The sequence below is a fragment of the Artemia franciscana genome, chromosome 9 (assembly GCF_032884065.1).
Source record: "Artemia franciscana chromosome 9, ASM3288406v1, whole genome shotgun sequence".
NCBI classification, from domain to species: domain Eukaryota; kingdom Metazoa; phylum Arthropoda; class Branchiopoda; order Anostraca; family Artemiidae; genus Artemia; species Artemia franciscana.
The window spans coordinates 17,476,476-17,499,873 of record NC_088871.1 but is presented as its reverse complement, the minus strand read 5'-3'; the positions used below and the strand labels follow the sequence as shown (position 1 = coordinate 17,499,873).

The window sequence follows — 23,398 nt, the reverse complement described above, 5'->3', positions numbered from 1 at the left end:
GTGTTTTTTGCAGACAGATGTAAACATAGAGTAACAAGCAATTACTTCCATTATGGACATCCTATTTCTATTTGCATTACTGATGGCATCAATAGAGGCTTTAGAATCTGAACATATAACTATCTTTGGATAGTTTTGAAGATTGGTTCCTATATATTCCAAGGCTTTCTTAATAGCAATAACTTCTGCTTGGAATACAGATGTTTCAACTGGTAACTTAAATTGATTTGTAATTTGCAGCTTAGGGATTACAAATGCAGCCCCAACTGGTGTGTCATGTTGAATTTTTGATCCATCGGTATATATATGTACAAAGTCGCTATATAAGTTGGCCATGTGTAATCTAAAGCTGATTGCAAGATTGAACCAGGATACTTCACCAATATTATTTACACACTGAAGATGACTCTGTTCCCAAGGAGGTAATGGCATGTTTTCTGGGACCTTTAGCATATCTGTTATTTTTAAACAGTAATCAAATTGAGAGCAGATTTCAATGGCTTTCTCAAAAATATTTTTCTGATTGCGTTTCTTTTGGCTGTTATCTGTGATAAAGATACCTGGTTTTACTATTCTTGATTTTACTGGATGTGTTCTGTCAGCTGCCCATAGTTTCTTGATATATTTTAACACTGTAGTACTTCTTCTTGTTTCAAGGTCTTCTAGGCCACTTTCTGATAGCAGGAATGGAATTGGTGTTGTGTTCCTTGCTCCAAAGGAAATCCTCAGAGCTGCATTCTGGATTGTGTCTAGTCTTTTAAGGGTTGATTGTGGAGCTGATTGATAAATTGCTGCAGCATATTCAAGCTTTGATCGAATATACTTTTGGTAAAATTCAATCTGGAATTTTGCTCTACTACCCCAAGAGGACCTTGTTAATGATTTCATAACATTTAGTCTTCTGATGCATGCTGCTTTGGTGTATTCTATGTGAGGATTCCAATTTAGATTTCTATCAATAATACAGCCTAAAAACTTCATTTGATTAACATAGTCAATTTTCCTACCTCCTAAAGTCAATGTTGGAGCACTTATAGCAGTTTTTCTAGTTATAAGCATACCTTTGGTTTTATGTAAAGAAAAATTGATGTCAATACTGGCTGCCCAATTCTCTAGTTGTTGCAATACAGCTTTTATGCTTTTAGTGACCTCATTGATGGTTCTACCTGTGACCCAAAAGACTTTATCATCTGCAAATATGCTTGCTCTGGATGTCCCATCATCTAGTGGTATATCATACACGCCGATGTTATATAGATCAGGTCCTAGTGCTGAGCCCTGTGGCACACCCCTTTTGACCTTCAATGTGCTGGTAGATATGGTATTTCCTACTCTAATGTGAATTTCCCGGTCTTCCAGGTAACTCTTGACAAATTTTAATAGTCTTCCATGTATACCACTTTCAATAATACCATTCAAAATTTGTCTATGGGTGAGAGAATCAAAGGCACTTTCAACATCTAAAAATACTGCAATCATTATTAGCTGGTTCTGAATAGCATAAGTGGCATCTCGTTGGAAACACACCAGGTTGTCAATGGTACTTCTATTCTTCCTAAAGCCACACTGGGCGTCTTTGAGGAACTTTCTTTTTTCTATTTCCCAATTCAATCTCCTTTTAATAAGTCTTTCATACACTTGTACAGTCCATATTACACATACAGTCCACATTAGTACATGGACATGCAAGTATTTTTTTCAAATTTGTTTGCAGTTTAAACTGAAATACTTAAAAAACATATTGCCAGCCAGTGTTTCCACTCTTTTATTTTTTAAATCCCTAATAAAGAACTGAAAAATCTCTAGAAATCTCCTATTGACTAATTACTCCCTAAACCACTTCTCCCTGTCTCCTTTTACCAGTGCCAGTGAAAGGTAGCATATTTTGGCTTCTTAGATAGAAGACTAGCTATCATTACCATAATAGAACGTCTTTTCATATCGTTTAAAGTGGTTTTTTAATCATCAACTAAATACAAATAGCTTCAAATATACTTCGAATAATATCAAGCAAATAGAAAAGAAAATGTCATATTGTAAAGTACGTTATAGTACAAGATGTTTAACACTGTTCAATCGTAAATTTTAAAACGTAATCAGACCTTATCTTACTCTGATGTGTCTTCGCCATTTTTTTGTATGGTGGCTGAAGCTTTCACCCTTCTTATTTGGTGAAGTAACTGATCATCCTTACAATCCACACTTTCTTGAGCCCTTTTTATTCCATATTTAGTTTTCAGAATCCCCGCAAAGCTTCTTTTTCAGTTTATTGTAACAGTCAGTTTTTATTACTGTTACAGCTCTGAAAAACATCTCTACAATGACATTTGAAAAAGGAAGGGTGAAAATAAATGATAAAAAATCATTAGATATTTTTGTGAGACAAATAAACAAAGTTTCACCAGAATTTGCTTCTAAGAAAACAAACAAGCGAATCGAACGCTCAACTTTAGCATATTTCATCTCTTCCATTTACACAAAAAATATATTTTATAAACTTTTTCGTAAATCATTAAAAAAGTTTATAGTTTTCCACCTAATTTTTTTCCAAATCTGAATGTGCCGAAATGCGGATTATTAAGAAAGCAAAAGCTGTTATTAACTACAAGAGGATAATACAGGTTTATGAAAGCCACAAAAAAAGAGTTCTTTGGCTGTTGCTAACCACATTCACGAGGTTTATTGCTGAAATGTAGATTTTTAAGGTGGATCTCCGAGGTTTGAAGCCAATGCTATTTTCCTATAGCAGTGAAATGCGTATTAACAGCAGACACGAGCAGATTCTTTGATGAAAAAATTATTGTGGCTTCATTGAAAGCTTTAACATGAATAGGCCGAACAAATTCGCATTTTTATTCTTTAGAGCTTCATAAAAAATTAATTAGTGGGGACACCTCTAATTTTTAAAAGTAGTAATAAAATTACTTTTAGAAGATGTAGAGAATTGTAAAGTAGCCTCTCGATTTGCCACAAGATTTCAAAATTTTTGGCCGGGAATTTTTTTTTTTATTATCATCAGTTTCCTTTAAAATTTGCTATTTAAGATATCCTTCCTTTACTATTTAAAAGAGTTGTACTAATTATACAGCCTTGATTTTTGTGTCATTTTGTAGATCTTATACTGATTAATAATCCCAAAGATTCTTAAGTTTGTAGTTATAAGAGATGATTTTTAGCAATAATTCTTAGTATTCAAGATTTTCTCCTTTCTCATTGGCTTAAGCACTCCTTAAGGGGTTTGCCAGAATATCATTAAGAATGTTGACATCTCCTTATTATTACGACCAGATTTAAAAGGAAGTTGAAAACATGTATAATTGGCAACAACACCTTGAGGCAATATCATTTTTAACACCTCATACGAATGGGAATTTGTTAGGTTACACAGCTGTTACAAAGCAGATGAAATTATTATCATTTTAAACATTATTGGCCTTTAAAAGTAAAGAAACACCGATTGTAGACCTATAAAATGTATGAACATTATTTTTAAAAAGAACATTATTCTTAAAAACAAATCATTTTAAACATTATTGGCCTTTAAAAGTAAAGAAACAACGATTGTAGGCCTATAAAATGTATGAACATTATTTTTAAAAAGAACATTATTCTTAAAAACATATCATTTTAAACATTATTGGCCTTTAAAAGTAAAGAAACACCGATTGTAGACCTATAAAATGTATGAACATTATTTTTAAAAAGAACATTATTCTTAAAAACATATCATTTTAAACATTATTGGCCTTTAAAAGTAAAGAAACACCGATTGTAGACCTATAAAATGTATGAACATTATTTTTAAAAAGAACATTATTCTTAAAAACAAATCATTTTAAACATTATTGGCCTTTAAAAGTAAAGAAACACCGATTGTAGGCCTATAAAATGTATGAACATTATTTTTAAAAAGAACATTATTCTTAAAAACATATCATTTTAAACATTATTGGCCTTTAAAAGTAAAGAAACACCGATTGTAGACCTATAAAATGTATGAACATTATTTTTAAAAAGAACATTATTCTTAAAAACATATCATTTTAAACATTATTGGCCTTTAAAAGTAAAGAAACACCGATTGTAGACCTATAAAATGTATGAACATTATTTTTAAAAAGAACATTATTCTTAAAAACAAATCATTTTAAACATTATTGGCCTTTAAAAGTAAAGAAACACCGATTGTAGACCTATAAAATGTATGAACATTATTTTTAAAAAGAACATTATTCTTAAAAACAAATCATTTTAAACATTATTGGCCTTTAAAAGTAAAGAAACACCGATTGTAGGCCTATAAAATGTATGAACATTATTTTTTAAAAGAACATTATTCTTAAAAACAAATCATTTTAAACATTATTGGCCTTTAAAAGTAAAGAAACACCGATTGTAGGCCTATAAAATGTATGAACATTATTTTTAAAAAGAACATTATTCTTAAAAACATATCATTTTAAACATTATTGGCCTTTAAAAGTAAAGAAACACCGATTGTAGACCTATAAAATGTATGAACATTATTTTTAAAAAGAACATTATTCTTAAAAACAAATCATTTTAAACATTATTGGCCTTTAAAAGTAAAGAAACACCGATTGTAGGCCTATAAAATGTATGAACATTATTTTTAAAAAGAACATCATTCTTAAAAACAAATCATTTTAAACATTATTGGCCTTTAAAAGTAAAGAAACACCGATTGTAGACCTATAAAATATATGAACATTATTTTTAAAAAGAACATATTCTTAAAAACAAATCATTTTAAACATTATTGGCCTTTAAAAGTAAAGAAACACCGATTGTAGACCTATAAAATGTATGAACGTTATTTTTAAAAAGAACTTTATTCTTAAAAAGAACATTATTCTTAAAAACACATCATTTTAAACATTATTGGCCTTGAAAAGTAAAGAAACACCGATTGTACGCCTATAAAGTGTATGTACTTTATTTTTAAAAAGAACAATATTCTTAAAGACACATTATTTTAAACATTATTGGCCTTTAAAAGTAAAGAAACACTGATTGTAGGCCTTTAAAATGTATGAACATTATTTTTAAAAAGAAAGTTATTCTTAAAAAGAACATTATTCTTAAAAACACATTATTTTAAACATTATCGGCCTTTAAAGGTAAAGAAATAGCGATTTTAGGCCTATAAAATGTATGAATATTATTTTAAAAAAAGAACGTTATTCTTTAAAACACATTATTTTAAACATTATTGGCTCTTAAAAGTAAAGAAACGCCTATAAAATATACGAACATTATTTTTTTTTATCTAAAGTTGTAGGATATTCGTCCATTTTAGTTCCACGGGATCTCATTTTATTCCCAATAGTGCCGTATCTTAGAATATTTTGGTTTTTCCCCAACATCTCATATAGTTGACGATTTATAGGCTCGTTCATAAATGACTGATTACCCCGGTTTGGAACCGCGGTAATCATATACTTTGCTTTACGGAGTTAAAGTCATATGTTCCTGAAGGTACATAATAAACATTGGGCAATCTTGCCCTGGGGTCATAAATACAGGTAAGGGAGGAAGGAAACCTCTTAGGGGTATTTAATAAATTTTTGAATCTACTTATATTTATATACTATTCGTCAAAAACAAGAGCTAAGAGCTCATATGGCACTTGTGACGAGCTCAAGAGGAGCCAAGAGCCAAGAGCTCATGTGATATGAGCTCTAGTAAAATTCTAAGAATCAATAGCTTGCTTTAAGAGAAAAATCAAAGGCTTAATGCCGGTTGGGATTTAAAACAAGAGCTCTGAGACACGAGGTCCTTCTAAATATCAAAATTCATTAAGATCCGATCGCCCATTTGTAAGTTAAAAATACCTCAATTTTTCTAATTTTTCCTCTCCCTTCAGCCCCCAAGATGGTCAAATCGGGGAAAACAACTGTAAAGAGTCAATTAGTGCAGCTCCCTGACATGCCTACCAATTTTCATCGTCCTAGCACGTCCGGAAGCGCCAAAATCACCAAAGCACTGAACCACACCACCTAAGTCCCCCAAGGAAAGCGGATCCAGTCCGGTTACGTCAATTACGTATCTACGGCGTTTATAAGCGTTTTCCAAGTTTTCTGGTTTCCCCCTCCAACTCCCCCCCCCCAATGTCAATAGATCTGGTCGGTATTTAAAAGAAGAGCTTTGAGACATGAGTTTTTTTTAATTATCAGATTTTATTAAGATCCGGTCACCCATTCTTAAGTTAAAAACACTTCAATTTTTCTAATTTTTCCAAATTAACAACTTCCAGCTCCCCCAAAGAGAACGGATCCATACCAATAATGTCAATCTCGTATCTAAAGCTTGTGCTTATTCTTCCCATCAAGTTTCATTCCGATCTCTCCACTCTAAGCGTTTTCCAAGATTTTCGGTTTCCAAGGTTTCTGTTTTTCCCTCCAACCCTCTATATCCTTGGATCCAATTCGAATTGAAAATGGATTATCTGAGACATAAGATTCTTCTATACATTAAGTTTCATTAAGATCCTATCACCCATTTGTAAGATACCTCGATTTTCACGTTTTCCAAGAATTCCGGTTTCCCCCTCCAGCTCCCTTCAATGTCATCGGATCTGGTCGGGATTTAAAATGAGAGTTTTAAAGCACAAGATCCTTCTAGATATCAAATTTCATTAAGATCTGAACACCCGTTCGGAAGTTACAAATACCTCATTTTTTATAATTTTACCGAATTACTCCCCCCCCCCCACTCCACCAAAGAGAGCAGATCCGGGCCGGTTATGTCAGTCACCTATCTTGGACGTGTGCTTATTCGTTCCACCAAGTTTCATCCTGATCTCTCCACTTTAAGCGTTTTCCAATATTTCCCCCCCCCCCCTAATGACACTGGATCTGGTAGGGATTTAAAATGGGAGATCTGGGTTTCGAGGTCCTTCTAAATATGAAATTTCATTAAGGTACGATCGCTCTTTCATAAGTTAAAACACCTAATTTTGTGTATTTTTTTTTAGAATTAACCCTCCCCCTCCCCCCAACTCCCCTAAAGAGAGCAGATCCGTTCCGGCTATGTCAATCCCGTTTCTAGGACTTGTGCTTATTTTTACCATCAAGTTTCATCACGACCCCTATACTCTAAGCGTTTTCTGAGACATGCTATCCTTGGAAATATCAAATTTCAATAAGGTCCAATCTCTCCTTCGTAAGTTGAAAATACCTTATTTTTTTTATTTTTCAGAATTAACCCTCCTCCTCCCAACTCTCCCGAAGAGAGCAGATCCGTTCCAGTTGCGTCAATCTCATATCTAGGACTTACGATGGTTTTTACCACCAAGTTTCATTCCGATCCCCCCACTCTATGCGTTTCCCATAATTTTTGGTTCCCCCTTCCAGTTTCCCCCCAATATCACCGGATCCGTTCGGAATTTAAAATAAGAGCTATGAGACACGATATCCTTCCAAACATCAAATTTCATTGATATCTGATGACTCTTTCCTAAGTTAAAAATACCTCATTTTTTCTAATTTGTCGGAATTAACCCTTCCCCCCCAACTCCCCCAAAGAGAGTGGATCCGTCCAGTTACGTCAATCACGTATCTACGATATTTGCTTATTCTACCCACCAAGTTTTATCCCGATATCTTCACTCTAATCATTTTCCAAGATTTTTGGTTTCCCCCTCCGCCTCTGGCCACTGTCACCAGATCTTGTCAGGGTTTGTAACAAGAGTGCTGAAGCACAAGATCCTTCTAAATATAAAGTTTCATTAAGATCTTATCACCCGTCCATAAATTACAAATACCTCATTTTTCTAATTTTTCCAAGTTACCCTCCCCCCAACTCTCCCAAAGAGTGCGGATCTGGTCCAGTTACGGCGGTTACGTATCTTGGATGTGTGCTTATTCTTCCCACCAAATTTCATCCTGACCTCTTCACTCTGAGCGTTTTCCAAGATTTCTGGTCCCGCCCCCACAACTCCCCCCTATGAAACTGGATTCAGTCAGATCTGAAATAAAAGATCTGAGTTGCAAGATCCTTCTAAATATGAGATTTCATTAAGATTCGATCACTCCTTCGTAACTTAAAAATACCTCATTTTTTCGAATTAACCGTCCCTCCACTCCCCCCTACAGACGGTCGAGTCGGATAAATGATTATTTCTAATTTAATCTTGTCAGGTACAGATTTTTCTCATTTTTCACAATTAGCCCCCCTCCCTACTTCTCCAAAGAGAGCGGACCCATTCCGAATATGTCAATCACGTATCTAGGATTTGTTCTCATTTTTTCCACCAAGTTTCAAACCGGTCTTTTTTTCTGAATTAACCGTCTCCCCACTCCCCACAGATGATCGAATTGGGAAAACGACTATTTCTAATTTAATCTAGTCAGGTTCCTGATACGCCTGCCAAATTTCATCGTCCTAGCTTATCTGGAAGTGACTAAACTAGCAAAACAGGGAAAGACAGACAGACAGACTGACAGAATTTACGATCACTATATGTCACTTTGTAAATACAAAGTGCCACAAAAACTTACTAATACCACAGAAATTTACGAAACTTTTTCTAAGACCTTTTAAGCCCTGGAAGCAAGAGATAAATTAGGGTCTAACTCGGTGTCTTCAAGTATCGCCCTGATTTACGAACAATTAGCTACAACTGAAGCCCAGCTGGAGAAAATAAGAAGTCATCTGCTGGAAAATATAACCAATCAAACAGTTCGTGGTAACGAACTGTAGTAAGGAGCGACCCGGCTCAATAGTAACCGAAACTCTAAAAAATGGAATTTTGATACCAATAGTTACATCGAAAGAATCGCATTTTAATGCTGATTTTAAATATATAAGTTTCATCAAGACCAGTTATACCCATCGAAAGTTACGAGCCTGAGAAAATTTGCCTCATTTTAGAAAATAGGGGGAAACACCCCCTAAAAGTCATACAATCTTAACACCATCAGATTCAGCGTATCAAAGAACCATAGAGTAGAAGTTTCAAGCTCCTATCTACAAAAATGTGAAATTTCGCATTTTTTTTGCCAGAAGACAGATCACGGATGCGTGTTTATTTGTTTTGTTTTTTTTTTTTGTTTTTTTCCTTTTTTTTTCCAGGGGTGATCTTATCGACTGAGTGGTCCTAGAATGTCGCAAGAAGGCTAATTCTTATGGAAATTAAAAGTTCTAGTGCCCTTTTTAAGTGACCAAAAAAATTGGAGGGCACCTACTCCCCCTCCCACACTCATTTTTTCCCAAAAGTCACCGGATCAAAATTCTGCGATAGCCATTCTATTCACCATCGTCGAAAAACCTAATAACTATGTATTTAGGGACGTCTCACTCCCCCGCAGTCCCCGTGGGAGGGGCTGCAAGTCACAAACTTTGACCTGTGTTTACATATAGCAATGGTTACTGGGAAGTGTACAGACGTTTTCAGGGGGATTTTTTTTTATTTAGGGGGGATTTGAGGGGGGAGGGTTACATGGGAGGATATTTCCATGGAGAAACCTCTCATGGGGGAAGTGAATTTCAATTAAGGTGGCGCAGGATTTTCGAGCATTATTTGAAAAAACAATGAAAAAATAAATATGAAAAGTTTGTTTCTACTCAAAGTAAGGAGCAACATTAAAACTTAAAACGAACAAAAATTATTATGCATATCAGGGGTTTACCTTCTCGTTATACCTCACTCTTTACGCTAAAGTATTTTTAGTAATTTCAACTATTTATTCTACGGTCTTTGTGATTCAGAGGTCATTCTTAAGGAATTGGGACAAAATCTAAGCTTTAATGTAAAGAGCGAGGTATCGACCAGGGTTGAACCCCCTCATATACGCAATAAAAACATACGGATATAGAAGTTCGTTACGTAAGTTCATTCGTAAGTACGTATATTTTTTGCCAATGAAAACGTTTGTAAAAAATTAAAAGTTCTAGTTGCTTTTTTAAGTGATCAGAAACTTGGAGTGCAAGTAGGCCTCCTCCCTCGCTCCTTTTTCTCAAAATATTCCGATTAATTGCAATTAATTCATATGCAAATTTCGCTTTAATTATTATGTGCGGAGAGCCAAGATCAAAACATGCATTAATTCAAAAACGTCCAGAAATTAAATAAAAAAAACAAGCTTTTTTAAATGAAAGTAAGGAGCAACATTAAAGCTTAAAACGAACAGAAATTACTCCGCATATGAAAGGGGCTTTTCCTCCTCAACGCCCCACTCTTTACGCTAAAGTTTCTTACTGTTTTAAAAATAAAGTTAATAGAAAGAGTCAAACTTTAGCGTAAAGAGCGGGGCGTTAGGAGGAAAAGCCCCTATCATATACGGAGTAATTTCTGTTCGTTTTAAGTTTTAATGTTGCTCCTTACTTTCATTTACTTTCAGTTACTGAAAAGTTCAATGATCCAAATTCACTGAAAAAAGAAGGTACTGAACTGATAATCAGCCAGGTTTATGATTCAACCACGCTCGAGTTTAATCCATAGTTTGCAAAAATTGAGCAGGCTCTACTAGGTAGTCTGAGATTTCAAACTGAAAATTTGTAGGAGAGAATTGGTCGAATAGAAAAAAAGCTTGATAATTATGATCAAGAGTCCATGCTTGATAGCCTTGTATTTCATGGGTTAAAGTAGTTACCTGGTGTAGAAACTCATACGACGATATCTAATATTATAAATAGCAAAATGTCTGTGCTGGGCCCTTTACTTTATTTAGTTTACGTGAACATGATGCACGTTTATCTAAAGGATACATATATTACTAACATTATTTCTAACAAAATTTGCAAAATCTGCAGATAATTTAATAGCTAAAGCTCATATTACTCTCAAAAGATTAGAGATGTTTACAAGTTTAAGTTTGCTGTGTGTGAATGTAAAGAAAAATTTTTACTGACATTCTGTGGAGTGGGTGATTCTGTTGATGTATTCCTTAAAGTTCTATTTGGTGAAAAACCTATTTTACAAGCTATATCACTGCGGTACCTCGGCTTCCATATTGATTCTAATCTATCGTAGAAGCATCATAGCGACATTATCTCCACCAAAGTTGCACTTGGAGTTGGCATCCTCAAAAGATTGAAGCATATTGTGCCGGAACATACTCTTCGCACGATATATTTTGCAATAATCTACCCATATATCATACGGATGTTTAGTCTGGAGAAGCAATTTTTATGTTAATTACAAGCTAAATGGTTTTCTCATAGTTTTGATCGGACGATTTCGCTAAAAAAAAGGGGATGGGAGAGGAGGCCTAGTTACCTCCCAATTTTTGGTTACTTAAAAATACAACTAGATTTGTTTTATTTTTTTACAAACGTTTTTGTTAGTAATATACATTCGTACCTTACGAATTAGCTTATGCAACGAACTTATATAATTGTATATTTTTATTGTGAGGGGGTTTGCCCCCTCGTCAATACCTCGTTCTTTACAATAAAGCTTGAATTTTGTCCCAAATCTTTCAGAATGACCCTTGAATAACAAAGGCCGTAGAATAACTAGTTAGAGTTATATAAAATACTTTAGCGTAAAGAGCAAGGTATTGTGGAAGAGATGAACCCCCTTATATAAGTAATATTTTATGTTCGTTTTAAGTTTTAATGTTGATCATTACTTCCAGTTGAAAAAAAAATAATTTTCTCATTGTCTTTTTGTAAATGATGCTAGAAAATCCTACGACCCCTTCATGGAAATTCTCTTCCCTCATGAAAAATTCCAGCATGGAAAGATCCTCCCACTCAACTTGCCCCCCCAACCCACCCTAAACCCAACACAAAAAAAGTCCCCCCGAAACGTCTGTACACTTCATAATTAACAACTATTATGTGTTAACAATGGTCAAAGTTTATAAGTTGCCGCCCCTCCCCCGGGAACTGTGGTGGATTTAGTCATCCCTAAAGACATAGTTATTAGGTTTTTGACTAAGTTAAACACAATGGCTATCTCAAAATTTTGATCCGGTGACCTTGGAGAAAAATGTGTGTTGGAAGGGGGTCTCGGTGCCCTCCGATTTTTTGGTCACTTAAAAAGGACACTATAACTTTTAATTTACGTTAGAATGAACCATCTTGCGACATTCTAGGACAACTAGGTCGATACGATCACCCCTGAGGAAAAAAAAAAAAAAAAAAAAAAAAAAAATACGCACCCGTTATCAAAAATACAAAATTCCACCATTTTTATGATAGGGGCTTGAAACTTCTACAGTAGGTTTCTCGGATATGCTGACTCTGATGGTGTGATTTTTTTTAAGATTTTGTGACTTTTAGAGGGTATTTCCGCCTATTTTCTAAAATAAGGCACATTTTCTCAGGCTCGTAACTTTTGACCGGTAAGACTACACTTGATGAAACTTATATATTTAAAATTGGCATTAAAATGCAATTCTTTTGATGTAACTATTTGTATCAAAACTTTGTTTTTTAGAGTTTTGGTCACTATTGAGCCTAGTCGCTTCTTACTACAGTTTGTTACCACGAACTGTTTGAAATAGTAACTTGTAAATGAATAAAAGTAATACATTCTACTATAACGTTGAGATAGAACTTACTAATGTCTCAGGTTTTCCCGTCCCTTTTTTGTTTTTGTATTTTTTTTTTCTGCCCATCGTGAAAATTCAAATGCTAAACTGTTATCTGACTTGTAATCAACCAAATTCAAATGGTCAGCTGTTACCGATTAGACATGTGAAAAATCTAAATTCCCTTTAAATCCGGTCTTAATGTTCAGGGAAAGTCAACAGTCTTTAGATATTCTGATACAACCCTCAAGGAGCAATTAAGCCAATGAGAAAGGAGGAAATCTCGTAACGTATTTCAATGTTATTGGAAATAGAATTTGCTTTCAACCTAGGAGATTGACCTTAAGAGCAAAAAAAAAAAAAAAAAAAAAAAAAAAAAAAAAAAAAAAAAAAAAAAAAAAAAAAAAAAAAAAACTTCGTCTTTTCGCCGTTACAAACTACACAAGGCTTATACATGTTGTCTACTGGCTGTCCATATTATTCTTCTCTTGGTCGAAAGAGCCAAGAGCTTCTTCCCACCAAGTTTCATTACAATCTCTATTCTAAGCGTTTTCCAAGATTTCCGGTTTTCCCCTCCAGCCCCCCCCCCCAATGTAACCGGATCCGGTCGGGATTTAAAATAATAGTTCTGGAACACGAGGTCCTTCTAAATATCAAATTTCATTAAGATCCGATAACGCGTTCGTAAGTTAAAAGTACCTCTTTTTTTCTAATTTTTCCGAAATAACCGTCCTACCCCCCCCCCCCCAGATGGTCGAATCGGGGAAACGACTATTAATAATTTAATCTGTCGAGTCCCTGATACGCCTGCAAAATTTCAGCGATCACTATACTGATCACGTATCTAGTTTCGGATCTTCTTCATGTAAAAATTGGGGTGGTCCGGGATTCGAGCCTGAGACCTCTCGCAAGCTAAAATCATACCCCAGACCACAAGCCATACTTGAGAAGAACAATCATTTGTTTTATCGGCAAATAAAATTCTTCTCGACTATCTTGTTCGCTCGCTTCCCCCCCCCCCCCCGATGGTCGAATCGTGGAAGAAACTATTTTTAATTTAATCTCGTCTGGTCCCTCATACGCCTGCAAACTTTCATCGTACTAGCTTACCTGAAAGTTCCCATGATCTTTTTCACAAGTTCTTCTCTGTAAAATAAAATATAATGGCTTTATGTTCATCACAATATTCCCTTCAATATTCTAAAAAAAATGATAAAAAAAAAGTTAATAATTTTTACAGGTTAAATGGCTAGGATGTTATCAAATTTTTATTAAAAAAAGGCGACATTCTACGCTAAAAAGTAGTTAAAATAAAAAAAATTTGAAGGGAAAAACATCTTTAGATGCATATTTACGACATAGAAATAAAATAAGTCCCACTAGAATTTTTTTTCTAAGAAAACATACAAGCAAATAGAACCGCTCAACTTCAGTATATTTTATCTTTTCTATAACAGAAGTACATGTAAATAGCTTTCTGGTGGAATTATATACTTTTTCCCAAGAATATCCGTCTCCTTTGATTTAAGGCAACTAGGTGGTTTCTTACACTTTAGATCAATTCTTTCAATGTTTATCCTTTTTTTTTTTCTCGTATTGTATTTCTCGTATTTCTCGTATTTTTTTCTCGTATTTCTCGTATATCGTATTTTTTCTCGTATTTTTTTCTCGGTTTTTCGTATTGCAAGAATATAATCCATAAGTGGCCGCGATTCCATTCACTGATTGGAATTTTAAAATATTATAATTTTTCCTTCATTTTCAACTACACTGGCCAAAGGTTAGTGTATCAAATACGGTTTGTCATATATATTTGTCTTATACGACAAGTGACTATAAATTAAATGTTTAATTTAAATTTTTAAATGACTTGAGTGTTTAACAATTGAAAGGAATGATTTGAAAAGAAAACAATAATGAAAATAATGTAAATCATATTTGCAGCAAAACTAATTTGTTTTTTGTCTCAGATACACTGGCAAAAAGAAAAATGCTTGAAGTTATTCATCCAGAGAATCACTTTTCTTGCCAATGCTACCTTAGAATTTGAAAAATATGTAGCTATTTCATTTATATATTTTCCACCAATTTTTCCTTTGCTTGAATGGATGTCAAAACTAGATGCATTTGGCCCCTTTCTGGAAGGGGGTCAGTCAAAGGAGGCTGTAACACATAGCACATCCCTCCAATCATGAAGAAGCCAGCCATTATGATATCATAGTTACAATGATTGCTGTTGGTGTTATTTCACCTTGTACCAGTAGGCAATCTGATCCCAATGATGGTTACAAACTAGTTGAAAGTAGAAAAAGAAAGAAACTTTCCAATACCCCACCTGAAGTCTAAGCCAGAAGGGCTAAGATCAAACCTGAAACCAGCTACAATATCCCCCCTTCTGAAACTCTTTATGCACTTCATACCTACTAACAATTCACAACTGTTCACTACTAAAGAAATTTTGAAGACTAGGATGAATCTTTACAAATTATTAAAATGTAATTTTATTGCAAATATTACAACAGATGAAGTCCAAGATGTTTTGTTACTGGATGCTAAAGATGCCTTAAAAGCACTAGAAATCGCCTGCATCAATAACATAAGCGCTATAGCTAGTCTAAAATCATCATTACCAGCAGGAAGACAGCAAGAAATTATGATTTCTAATGTCCCCTTTGAAATTCAATAGTAGACATTAAAGAAGGCCTAATGAAATCTAAAGGTGAAGAAACCCCTATGCTAGAGGCTCATTGACTTGGTAAGCCAAATGAAGCTGGACTTATACTGAGTAAGTGTCCTGTTTATTTTCCCTGGTTAAATATCAGAGAAAAAATATTCCTATTTGGCCAACCAAAACCTTTTAAATTGTACCAAAAGAAGCCTATCCAATACACAAAATGCATTAAGCTAGGTCAAGTCTTCAAAACTGAAAGCCAACCAAAGCCCCATGTAATGTCTGTTTTCAAGAGCACTCACACCCATCCTGCAGTTCTGAGTCTAAATGTGCCAATTGCAAAGGAGATCATAATTCATTTGACATAAAGCATGTCCAAAATACCTGGATAGACAACAAGTGTTGAAAATTGCCTATAAAGAAAACCTGTCACTTGGAATAGTTACAAAATCATACAGCACTATTCTCAAGCAAAGCATTCCCACTTTAAGAAATAGCACTAAAACTCCATCAAGGATATGGAACAATAGTACTATTAGTACACTACAACAAAGATCCTCTACAAACAGTATGGCATACCTGCCATACTTTTGTCAACAATGAATGTATTGCCAATAAAGCAGTTATTGAGCATCTTGATCAGAATTATCTTCTCAACATAGTTTCTGAAGCAACAGATCAGTCGATACTAATCTCCTCGTTTCATGTGACTATAATACAAAACTACTAGAGTTGGGAATCCCTGTTGACATGATCCTTCTTGATTTTTCAAAAGCATTTAACAAAGTCTGTCATAGGAGACTTGAGCTTAAGCTACAATCTATTGGTTTGGTGAAAAAAATTCTTAAATGAATTCTGGATTTCTTTAGGAATTGTGTTCAGCATGTAAGACTATTTGATGCAGATGGCAATCCTATCCTCTCCTCCTCTCAGCTTCTTATCATTGGGGTTCCACAGGGTAGTGTGCTTGGCCCCACCATGTTCAATATTTCCATAAATGATGCTCCTCTAGCGCTTAAAAGCAAGATGGTGATATATACCCAATATTCCAAGGTAATTGGTCCAGCTAGCACTCTTGAGGATACTTCCCAGCTTCAGAAAGACCTTGATCTCCTTAGCATGTGGGCAAAATCTTCGCTACTCACTTTCAATGTGTCAAAATGCCATGTTTTACACTTTGGACTCAAGAATATCAATACAACATACTCTTTTTATGGTCAGTCCCTTTCTCTAGTGGTGGAAGAACATGAGCTAGGAGTAATTGTTGATGGGGATCTTAAAGATAGCATCAGCATCAGCTAGCTCATCACTGGGGCTAATAGAAATAACAATTTCTTCCTGTTCTCCTAAAATTCTGAGCCTTTTGTATAAAGGGCTTGTTTGGCCAAGGCTGGAGACAGGCATGGTCCTTGCATCCCCCTTTTAAAGAAAATGATGTTAAAATTCTTGAAGATGTCCAGAGAAGAGCCACTAAGATGATGAGTGGACTACATGAACTCTCTTACCCTACAAGGCTATGCAAGCTGAAACTCCCAACTCTGGTTTATAGAAGAAGACAGGGTGATGCCGTTCTGGTTTTTAAACTTATTAATTCAAAGGCACTCCCTGATCTCCTTCCTCTGGCATCTCAGGACTCTCATACAAGGGGACATAACTTGCAGTTATCCAGGCATTTCCCCTCAAAGCAACAACATGCCCATTTTCTGACCGACTGTGTTGCCAACCTCTGGAACAAATTACTACCACATACAATAGCTGCCTAAACCACAAACAACTTTAAGACCCATCTTGACAACAAATGGTCAACAAAAGAATGGAAGTATAACTGGGAAGTACTCAAATCAGCAACATCAAACCACTAGTCCAGCATACATATTCAACTATGTGTCATGTATTATCAACACTGGAGTTTCTACAAGGAAAAATTCTTAGATTGCTCCAAGCTGCAATTTAAGATAATGCCCATTGACTACCTCTAAATCTCTTCAGGTTGATTCAAATTTCCCCCCTTCAGAAGTAAGCTACAAAACTAGTAAATCTTATTCAAAGGCTCAAGAAATGAACTTTGTACCTTCACCACATGTAATTCCCACTGCTACAATATCTGCCAAAGGTCATACTTCATCCTCCAAGCTGATACAATACTTGATCTCAGTCACCTTTATTTTCAAAACAAGCATTCCTCAGTACCTGAAGTCCACCATTCTGAGAGAAAAAGCTATACATTATTTCTTGAAATCGTTTTTGAAGGAATAGAATTTGATATTATTAGTATCCTCAACTTTGATATTATTAGTATCCTCAACCAATTTGAGGCTCTCCTTTAACTCACAGTAAGAAAAAAATAACTAGTGATATTTCTGTCCCTTTAAAAGATAATTCAGTGGAATTGTGTATCTCTCAACTCAAATAAACTTAACAATTTTATCCAATTAAAATTGTGATTATTTGTCTACAAGAGACCAATTTTCATGAGTTAAAGAAAATCAAAATTCCTGGCTACAAGTGCAACAAGATAGATCAACCAATAGAAAGGGAGAAGAAGTTGCTATCTTTGTGCATGATTCAATCCCTCATTCCCCTCAACCATTACATTTTTACAGGGATGAAATTGATGTCATAGGTATAACTTGGCTAACGGTAGTCATGTTGTAATAAGATCATTGTATAATACATGTGCAAATAATGATATCAAAATGTTTTGGAATCTGAACTTTTAGGGAATAATTCCTTCTTTGAAGATAATTTCTTAGACCACATTGGCCAACCAGAATGTAAAAGAATAGAAATGATCAAAAATGGGGTTTTTAAGACCAAACAAGAATACTGAATAAACAAACAAAGCAAATATTTTGGGAGGTCAATTGCCTCTCTTCTCCAGTATAAAACGAAATAATATATTCAAGGAAAGTGCTGAAGAAAAAACCAACAAAAACAAACATGTAAAGTAAATGTGAAAAAAAAAAAAACAATTAAAAGATGAATAAAATTCAATAGAATCCAGAAATTATATGAATTAAAACCAATTACCTAACAACCATAGAGCAACTCATTTACCAATATTCACAATTTGCACAAAATGCAAAAGAATTATGAACTGCCTAGAAAGTGCAGAAAATAGTGTGAAGAACCATATTGGTACAGGCTGGCCTATAGTATCTTTCTTGGCTTTCTTGTACTTGATACCATTGCACTGTTTTCTTTTAATAATCCATTTTGGAAGTTTTACAAGACAGATTAAATCCTTTGTACAAAATATCCTCTTGTATGGAGATTGTTTTACTCTTGTATGTAAATTGTTGTTATTAATGATAATCTTATTCTGTTGCAGTTTTGTCTGATATCAACTATTTGTTATTCACTACATATTGGCCTACTGCATGTTAGTATAAAATTTGGTAGGTTTCAAGGTGGTTTGATTGATATTTGGTGCACATATAAAATGACACTTGCATCCTAGCAAATATTTGTTGATCCATCAATAAGCCATATCAAATCATACAAAATTGAAAACTTTTGAATACAAATGCCAACAACAATATCAAATTTAAAACTTGGGGGTAGATTTGAAAAAATATATAGCTTTTTGCTAGTTACAAGTCACAAGCAAGTGTAAGTTATACTTTGCTTATCAAATAAAAACAATCCAGTTAGAAATCAACCAAATTCATATACAAGCAAATGCTCAAATTTTTACAAGGAATCCACATTCATCAGGGACTCAATGGAATTTGCAAGTTTGCATTAGATGTTTGTCAAACAATTAAAAAAAGCAATAGTTATACAAGAAGGAGAGGGAAAGATAGAGCAACTAGAAAAATCATAACTTAATTAAGCTATGGTAGCACAAAAGGGAGCTTGGTAACACAATACAGAGAGAATACTTCATTCAAGCTCAGAAAATATGGACAAATTTTTATCAAAGAATTATTAATGAACAAAAATCATGCATATTTCTAAATATTATAGTTATAAATAATTTTAAAATACAAGTTTAAAAAAATACTATTGCAATGATGCAGTAACAAGAAACATTTTGAAGAATCTGAGATATAGCAAAATAATTTCTATTTGAAAAGCTTGACATGCTAATGATTCCCTTGAAAGAAAAAGGGACTAAGATAAAGAGATGTTAAATGGCTACAGGACAAATACAGCAGGACCTATTCAAGGCCAAGGGGGAGGGAGGAGGATAGTTATAAGTGGGAGCATTAAAAGAAACTAGGAACAATTAAAACTGATTTAGATGCTGAAAAGAAAAATAGTCATTAATATATTTCTCTGACACCAAAACACTTCTATATATACACACAAGAGTAAAATAAAAGAACAGTAAAAGAAGAGAAAAGAGCATAAAAAAGGCATTGAGTGGTATGTTCACTATATTGGTAACTCAGTTACATGAACTGATATAATTTTACCAACAAGAGCATCAATAATTCTCAGTTTGTTCAATCTCACTCTAGAACAGGCAATAAAAGGCAATTGTCCAACCTTAAATCCTAAAAGCCTTCAAGAAATGAGTTGGTCAAGACTTTATCAATGCTGATTAGGGCTAAACTGGGATATCAGATCATGACCTAGAAAACCATAAGCAAGATTTCTACAGGAGGTTCAACTCCAACTTATCTAGCTGGATTGATAGCAATGAATGCCCAGATAAGGACAAGCTATTGAACAATTCCATATGAGCTTCTAGCCATTGAAAGTCCAAATTAAGTTTTAAATAAGTCTGTTCCTAGGACTATAAATTGGACTGTCAAGAGGGTCCATTTGAAAATAAATTTACAACTAATTTAAAAGAGAATACAAAAACGAATCAAAAGTAACCATTGTAGACCTTATCTCTGTCAATTCACAATAGGCTATTTCATACAACCTACACACTAAATTTGCACACTAGTTTTTGTAAATTAGGTAATGTTTCCTTCCTAGGGGGTGGGAAAGCTTAACTTATACCAACTTCAGTAGATTTATAAGCCATAGGCTATTGAGGTTTTATCCCTAGATTGAATAAATAGGAGCCAAGCAACAAGCTCATTTTCTTAGACATAAATCACTTAAAAATCTCTATTGGGCCTATTTTATGGTTCTTTCTAGAAAATAGGCCTACTAAATGATACCACATAGGCTAAAGTTCCCAAAATAATAAACAGTTCAAAACAGAAGGATAGGCTAGACCTTGACTAGCATTCATCTGCAAACAAGAGAAAAAAAAACTTTGATATTTTCATGAATAAATCTTAATGATATTAATTCCTGGGTAAACAAACACTGAAATAAATTGCTGGAGATTGAAACAGATATTAAGTGAGTCATAAAATGTTGTTTTCTACCCTGTCAATAAAATTAATAATCTTTTCATCTTTGATCTCAAATTTCTGCTTATTCCTAACAGTAGAGCCATCTGTAAAATTACGGCGATCCTGTTGTTAGATTGCAGCTAGCTTTTCATGCAGACATTTGTTTCGACCACACACATTTCGTTTAATGACGAAGAAAATGGCTAAACGTGTTGGAAATAATTGCAAGTTACACTAAATTACTTATTCCATCGTGTTGTAATTGCTTAAAACAAGATTTCTCTATTCGGACGATAATTATGTAGCATTAGTACAGCAATTCTATGTACCAGTCAACATTAGTACAGTCAACGTAGACATTTTCTTCGTCATTAAACGAAATGTATGCAATACAGGCGTCCAACTGAGACAATCTCTTGGTACCAATCAATTTGGTGTTTCTGCTTGTTTATCAGGCTATTAGTACCCAGTTAGGTCATTATTTATCGCCAAAAGGCACCCAGATGCCCGACCTTTTTTTTAACAATTCGTAGATAGGGTACTTAAAACTCTCTATCATGCACTTTTTGGCTGGGGTTTCGAAAAAGACACATTTGTCTGATGACCAGTTTTCACGAAGATTTCAAACAACATATGACAAGACACTGTTCGTTTTAAATTGTTTGTACTTTCTTAAGTAAATTGGTGACGTCCCTCTGCATATTTATGTCCAAAATAACACCGAGTTCCCACTGATGCGAATTCACTCACAACCGGTATTTTGAGTGATCCTTCAAGTTTTTTCCATTTTACTGCAAGGTTATGCGTCAAAACAGGTCAACGGCAGCGTTAAAATATTTTTACTGAGCGCGCATCTGTTATTCTGAATTGAAATGTTGAGCCGGATATTGCAACTAACTACTACCACTACTTACAAGTCACAACAGCACCAAACCGCCTGAGGCCAACACAGCTCCATATGTTCCTCCTCCATCCTAATCTATACAATGCTTCCCTCTTTAGACGCTCTCAGGAGGTTCCCCTTTTAGAGGCTCAGTAATTTCATGATCATGGCTGCTGAAAATAGGGAGTTACAATTTAGATGGATTAGTCGAGGATTTATTCAAACATCGAAGTCACCGCTACTCCCTGTTTTGAGCACGTTTGCTGAATATTGTTCTGTTGTATTTTCATTAAAAATAAAAAATAACCCCCCCCCCTATATTTTCATCAATTGACGCCACAAAGCACCTTTTATGCAATGTACAATATCAATTCAATACTATCATGTATATTTTTACCTTTTAAATGCATTTGAATGTTACGTCATATGTATGGAAAAGGGTTTTTCAAAATCGAGGCTCTAAAGTGCAGTCAGCTAAAGGGTCCACGTCCTACCCATAACCCACCAAAATATTGTGGTGCATGCACCCCACATTATGAATCATAGATCTAGATCTCTACTTTTTCTTATGTATTTTGTACAATACATTATGTTTAATAATGTATTTATATATATATATATATACTAGCTGTTGGGGTGGCGCTTCGCGCCACCCCAACACCTAGTTGGTGGGGCGCTTCGCGCCCCCCCAAGCCCCCCCGCGCGCGTAAGTCGTTACGCGCCATATTAGTTACGCGCCATTGTAGTTGTGTCCCTGTGTCCCACCTGTGAATATAGATAGATTTATATATGTGTTTCAAACTACGTAAAAATTGCGAATATACAACATTTTTGGCTTTCCCACTACTGGAAGCTTTCCGTTTCCAATTGCCAGCAATTGATCTGAAAATATTTGACCAGAATCATCGTTTTGCAATCTGACACGCATATTTGTAGTTAATTTTAATATTTTTACGTGTGCCCATAAATTAGAATTTTTCAGGCAAGCATTCATTTCGTCTGCAGGAGTTAAACTACGTAAAAATTGCGAATATACAACATTCTTGGCTTTCCCATTGTCTGTGCATATACAAAGCCGTATGCACTAATAATGACGTCATATGCAAACGCTCTTTTTACAAACAAACAAACATGCATACACACAACTCGTTTTTATATAGATAGATAGATAGATGGATACAATACAAATTAACTGCGTAAAACTTGCGAATATACAACATTCTTCGCTGTCCAATTGTCGCTGCATATAAATAGATTGTCAGGTTTACCGACCCTCGAACATGCAACGTACAATTGTCCATGGGAAAAACAATCAGTATTAAGATCTATACCACATTTTTCTAATGATTGACCTTGAGCTTTGTTAATGGTGATTGCAAATGCTAATCGAATTGGGAATTGCAATCTTTTAAATTGAAAAGGCAGATCCGTTGGAATCATGGGAATGCGAGGAATAAGAACAGCCTTACCCTCAAAATGCCCTGTCAAGATTGTCGCCTTTATTAGGCTTTCCATTGTTTTTTTTACGGCAAGTCGCGTGCCATTGCAAAGCTTTGGTGGGTCGCCTATTTTTAGTTGTAGCACGTGTGGTGGAAACCCTGAAAGATATATGGAATTTAAAAATTCAGATGGATAATTAACCGCTTCATTTGGTTCCAAAACTGTGTCGACTGACTTGCAAAGGACTGCCTGGTCTCGAATCTTGGTCAAAACAATATTGTTGATTTCGTGGACGTCTATATTTTTGGGTGCGAGAATCGCTCTTTCACTTAGCCATTTATTATTTTTATAATTTTTTAGAATATTCGGAAATACTTTTTCAATCAATTCATTTTTGGACGTCACTAAACTACAGAAATCAGCAGGTAGTTGTATACGTCCTGAAATTGAGTCTATCGTATCATAAATGTCTTTTTGTTCCGACGTTAACTTGTAAATGTTATTTTGTACATACGACAATAGATCACTCGTACTGTAACTTTGTTCACGATCCAATTCTACACATGTCGAAACAGCAGCGATACGGTTAGGTGAAGGC

General features: G+C 34.6%; 1 protein-coding gene across 5 annotated transcripts in view; it reads right to left on the bottom strand.

The window, feature by feature from the left end:
* Positions 1-23,398, bottom strand: part of LOC136031076 (ATP-dependent RNA helicase vasa-like) — a 49,268-nt gene that overhangs the window by 10,303 nt on the left and 15,567 nt on the right. For 3 of the 5 annotated variants that reach the window (XR_010618425.1, XM_065710348.1, XM_065710343.1), the window contains 2 exons: positions 21,392-21,533; positions 17,246-17,379 (listed from right to left, as the gene is read on the bottom strand). The exons of 1 other annotated variant lie outside the window; for it this stretch is intronic. Coding sequence is in view for 3 of the 4 variants with exons in the window: in XM_065710348.1 (XP_065566420.1) it covers positions 21,476-21,533 (58 nt within the window). In the remaining variant the exon portion in view is untranslated. Of the gene's footprint in view, positions 1-17,245; positions 17,380-21,391; positions 21,534-23,398 lie in introns of those variants that run through there. One more of the 5 variants, XM_065710344.1, reaches the window with a different exon arrangement.